This window comes from Eupeodes corollae, chromosome 2 (genome assembly GCF_945859685.1).
Source record: "Eupeodes corollae chromosome 2, idEupCoro1.1, whole genome shotgun sequence".
Lineage (NCBI taxonomy): Eukaryota > Metazoa > Arthropoda > Insecta > Diptera > Syrphidae > Eupeodes > Eupeodes corollae.
The window spans coordinates 116,829,940-116,835,037 of NC_079148.1; the positions used below are offsets into that span (position 1 = coordinate 116,829,940).

Below are 5,098 nucleotides of genomic sequence, written 5' to 3' on the forward strand. Positions count from 1 at the left end.
CTTAAATTTGACACTTCTTGTCGGCTCAACTCGAACCGATTTTGGACATCGGACTATTGAACCTCCATGATTTATTTGTTTTTCTCATAAAGAGTAAAGAAATGTATGTTATGTGTCATTTTTATTTTCAAAGTCATATTATCGTCATAAACTAAACACGTCTGTCATAATTCTTTTATATTTATTTCACAGACAAAATGGACAAAAATAAAACACACCCCACCCTCAAAAAGATACTCGACTACGATGTTAAGCTAACAAAGTCGTTTGTGTCCTTCCTTCTGAATTTCGTGGCGTTTCGTTCGGTGAAAAATCACTGCAGACTTCTGGAAATATCATGCCATGGAATCGCTTGGCTGGCCAGTTGGATGGCATTCTGCTGGCTAATCAACAGTCCCTCACTCTACAACATGCAAATCAACATGCTCATGGGTTTGCTGGTTGATATTGTAATTGTTGCAGTCATCAAAGCAGCAACAAGACGTCGAAGACCAACAGCAGACGTTGAGACCATTGGCATTGGTCCGGATAAATTCAGTTTTCCATCGGGACACGCATCAAGAGCCTTCTTTATAGTTGGCTTCTTCACTGTACTCTATCCATTGCCGGTGTTTATGTGGCCAGCTCTAATAGCTTGGGCTTCGAGTGTTGCTGTTTCTCGTTTGCTTATGTATCGTCATCATTGTCTCGATGTCTGCGCTGGAATAATTCTGGGACTATTCGAAACTCTGATAATGTATGTCTTGTGGCTTGGACCTGAACTAACTAAGTCCATCATGCTGAGCATATCTGAAGATTACGTTCCTGGAGGACCCGAATGATTAAATTACTTCTTACCTCAAATTGTGTAATTTAAGTGTTGATAAAAAATGTTTACTAATACTATATTTTATTAGCCTGCGAACAGATTAAAGTGAGACCAAAGTTTGGCCCCCAAATGTATGTAAATACTTAATAAAAATGTTTATTCCAAACTTTTGTTTCATTGTTTTCTTCATCTTAAAAGAATTTTATAGAATTTCCAGTCAGTCTATGGAATCATCAAAATTTAACATTAAAACGAGATAAAATTTTAAGTAATAATAATAATTTATTCCAATTCAACTTTTCTTTAGTTTATTTCTTTTTTGTTTGTTTAACGTGTTTCGAGAAATCATTTCCCCATCTCTATCTATCCAGTTCCTCGAACAAAGGAGGAAAAATTAACATAGTCTCTGACAAGAGTCATCTGATTCCAGTACATGTTCACCCAACGATGGTAAGCCTGCTGGTACTCTCTGGTCGCGCCCTCATCATAATTTTCGGTATCATCTCCTTCTGATTCTTCTTCCTCCAACTCCTCCTCCTCTTCGTAGTAAGGAGATCCAATATTAAACTCATTGTCGTCCTGGTAGTTCCAGTTGTACCTTTCGTCATCATCGTCATAGTCAGTAAAATACGAGGCTGACTCATCGCCATACGACGACTCATCATCCATCCCACTGGTAACAATACCCGAAGTACCGCCGGATATTATGTTCTCATCGAAGCCGCTGCTGCCGCGTTCGGTGTCATCGGAGTAAACACTGTTGGATCTTTCACTCAGAGTCGGAGATCGATCTGCAGGCGGTGCTGGTATGGGGACGATTGGTATTGCTTGTGGTGGATTGATGTTCGCCGGAGATGGGAAGTGTTTGACCTCTGGATCGGGATCTTCTGTGACGTCACACTGCTGACTGGTGTTGAGATCTTGGCTGGATGCGTCTAGCGCCGACGGGGTTGCAACAGAGAGAATAAATGTGGCCTTGTCTATGTCGACATCAGCGCAAGTGGCTTGGCTTACCGAGGGACTCTCCTCGTTGAAGTTCTCGTAGTCTGAATAGATGTCTTTTTTGATTCGAGCGGGTTCCTTTGAATTTATAAGCAGATTCTTAATATCCATCAGTTTCTGGGGGCTTCGCATGACATCCTCGACAGATTCTGTTCGGCTGCTGTCCAGAACCTTTTTGTATTCTTCGAAAGGATCAATTTTTTTCTTCTCCCTCCGATCCACAAGGAAGTCTGTGATATTTGGGATGGAGACCTTTTCACACAACACCGACTGGATGGGCTTTGGAGCAGCTTGTTGGATATCCTGTTGGCTACTTCGCAGGATATCGCTATCAGCTGCAATGCTACTAGCATCGTCAATTGTATTCGACGACGGCAACTTCTGTGAGGAACTCTGCTTTGATTCGGGGGTAAGTTTGTGTAGGTGTTCGGGTTTTTGAGGAACTAACTCGAGCAAGCCCATAGCTGCCTCTCGCAACTCAACCTGGAATGTCTTGGTGTCTATGGAATGGGTGAAATTGTTATCGACAACGTTCTCTTTGTCTCCACCTTCGTCGGCTCCCCACCGCACTTCGGGGTCACCAAAACAACCATATTGAGCGAAATCTCTATCGAAGTTCGTAAAATCCCAGAAATCACGATCGATATCCAACTCAGGGAAGCGTAGAATGTTCATGCCAGTACCTATTTTGTCCCGAATATTTGTGAATAACTCGCGATCCTTGTCCGAGGCAACAAAACTGATGGCAATGCCGTGGGAACCAAAGCGTCCGGCGCGCCCAATGCGATGCAGATAGGTGACCACATCTGTGGGTAGTTCCAAATTTATGACGAGGTTCGCGTTCTCCGAATCAATGCCACGAGCCATCAAATCCGTGCACACCATGATGCGTGTCTTGAATTCTCGGAATTTCTTAAACATCTCCAGACGAGTTTTCTGGTCTTGAGCGCCCGAGATCAACTCACAGGGCCAACCCTCTCGTTCAAGACAGTTTTTGTAGGATTCGGCACGAGATTGTGATCCGGTGAAGAGCAAGCACTGCTTGAAGGGAATCATTCCAAAGATCTTTCTCAATGCGTCCAGTTTGCGGTTCATCTCGAGGATACTCGTCTTTTGTTCGGGGATCTCATAGACAAACTGTTTTATACCGACTAGAAGGGTGGCTCGGTTTTCGGTGGAGACGAGCAGAGGATTCTTCATCATTTTTGCCAGTTCCTTGTCCAGATCATTACAGAATGTTGCACTGCAGGCGACAGTTTGTTTTCTGGAGGGAAGGAACTGGCGGATGACTGCAAGATCTTGTCGGAAAGACTGTGAGTACATTTTATCGGCCTCGTCAATGACAAGTAGACGGATTTTCGATGTGTTTAGGATTTCATTTTGGATGAGGTGAAGGACGCGTCCAGGAGTGCCGACTATTGCCTTGGCTCCTTGGAGATTTTTGCGGTCTTCTGTCACTACCATGCCACCGATTACACTTATGGCACGGAAACCTATAAATCCAAAGTCTGTTTAGGACATAGTCTATTTGAATAAATGTCCAACTTACCATGACAATACTTTCCAATTTGGTTGAGCACATATTCTATTTGTACGGCGATTTCTCGCGTTGGAACCAATACCAATGATTGTGGTTCCCGAATTTCTGTCTGATATGCGTCCAAGATGATTGTGCAAAATATCAGAGTTTTGCCGGTTCCAGACTTCGATTGCACAAGGAGGTCTGGTACAATTTTTGAATGAGATAAATAAGAACTTTCAAAAATGCATGGTCTCTCGCTAATGAATCCACTTACCCATTCCAGATTTTCCAATTGGTATGGCTGCTGCTTGAATAACAGTTGGATAAACGAATCCAGCAGCTTCTAGGCCTTTGCGAATGGGATCGGCTAATAGCATTTTGCTAAATGGCGAAACGTTTTTCAGACGAACATCGTCTGTACGCTCCTTGGCGTCAATGTTATGTGCCACAGATTCCATCTGGGTGTTGGTTTCTAAGTTCTATTTGGTTTGCACAAAGTCGGATTGTGATTTTGGGTTTCTTAAATTATTCGAGTGAGATTTTCTTTTCCTGCAATGTTTGTTAACTCAGAGAAATAGAAGGAGAAAACAGAAAATGCAAATTTCTTTGAAAAGTAAAATGCGACTAATGTTTATGCTTGACAGTTATTTTTGGCAAGTTAACTAAAAAGTGACAGTAGGCTGTGCAAAAAAAGGGTGGTTCAAAATATTTGAGTGAATTTGAGGAATTTAATTGAATAGAAGGGTTTTGGTTGAGTTGTCTTACAGATCTGTTTGTTTTCTCTGAGTTTCAAGATTGTTGCTTTTATTAAATAGATAATTTTAAATAAATGATATTCAGCTCTATTTTGGTTCATTTTAATTTTTCTGTTTTACATATAAATCACTTAAAAATGGTTTTTCTTTGAAATTTTTTCTCTGTTTTTTCGTTTCAGTCATGTCAAATAGGTCTTTTGTTGGGGATTCTACCGAAAATGTTTCAATTGTTTAAATTGCTTCTGGAAAGTAACTCTTAAATTTTAGAGATGTTCTTTTTGAGTAGAACTAAGAAAATTATTGTATACCTTGCTGTCTTCAAAAGAAACATATAGTTGAAGGTGCAGCAATACCTTGTATCCGTTCTACGAAAAATTACACGCGTGCTTTAATAACGGAAAGTTGCCTCATTTTTATTTTAATGGTCTTATTGATAATTTTATGGCATTTATTTTTTAAATACCTATGACTTCTGGAATTTGTTCGCCGAAGTCCATTCAATGTGCGCATTCATAAATCTAGTGATTAACTGGTCAAAATTTAACTTGCTTTGTGAATTCAAAATTGCACTACAAACATAACCAATCCGAAAATGTCAGATTACTGACAAATGCAAATATTTAAAATAAGAAATATTTCTGATTTGATAACTTTAACTTATCTTTTGTGTTTTTAAATTCAATAAAATCAAATTCAAGACACAATTTGAGCAATTATATATTTGTATTTAAATATTAAACGTTATATTTCATTTTGAATTCTTGTGTCTTTACCGAGCAGCTGATTGTGAAACGTCAAAATCATTCTCCACTAATTTTGTAGCTGACATTTTTACACTACGTTGGAGGGAAATTTCAACTACTTTTGTAGTTGCACTAAGCCAATCATAATCCCTTGACTACGTAGCCACTAGCTTAGTGAATGCCCAATAACTCCAATTTGTCAATATATTCTATAAATCTAGCAGTATTGTGTCAAAGGAGATTGAATATTGGCTTCCTATGCTTGAAG

The 5,098-nt window shown here is 39.8% G+C and overlaps 2 protein-coding genes across 3 annotated transcripts; one reads left to right on the plus strand and one right to left on the minus strand.

Moving 5' to 3' along the window:
• On the plus strand, window positions 1–979 carry LOC129944955 (polyisoprenoid diphosphate/phosphate phosphohydrolase PLPP6). Of its 2 annotated transcripts, none has more exons than XM_056054616.1 (2): window positions 1–103; window positions 193–979. In XM_056054616.1, the coding sequence occupies exon 2, from the start codon at window positions 198–200 to the stop codon at window positions 819–821; it is 624 nt and encodes a 207-aa protein (XP_055910591.1). In that variant the 5' UTR covers window positions 1–103; window positions 193–197; the 3' UTR covers window positions 822–979. The 2 variants fall into 2 exon arrangements, with proteins under 2 accessions (XP_055910591.1, XP_055910592.1); XM_056054617.1 differs by having other exon boundaries at window positions 75–93.
• Window positions 980–1,065: 86 nt separating this feature from the next.
• LOC129944954 (DEAD-box ATP-dependent RNA helicase CshA-like) lies at window positions 1,066–3,971 on the minus strand. The gene is made up of 3 exons (XM_056054615.1): window positions 3,607–3,971; window positions 3,360–3,533; window positions 1,066–3,303 (listed from the first exon to the last, which is right to left on the minus strand). Exons 1-3 carry the CDS (start codon window positions 3,788–3,790, stop codon window positions 1,172–1,174), a joined length of 2,490 nt encoding a protein of 829 aa, XP_055910590.1. The 5' UTR covers window positions 3,791–3,971; the 3' UTR covers window positions 1,066–1,171.
• Between the last annotated feature and the right edge of the window lie 1,127 nt (window positions 3,972–5,098).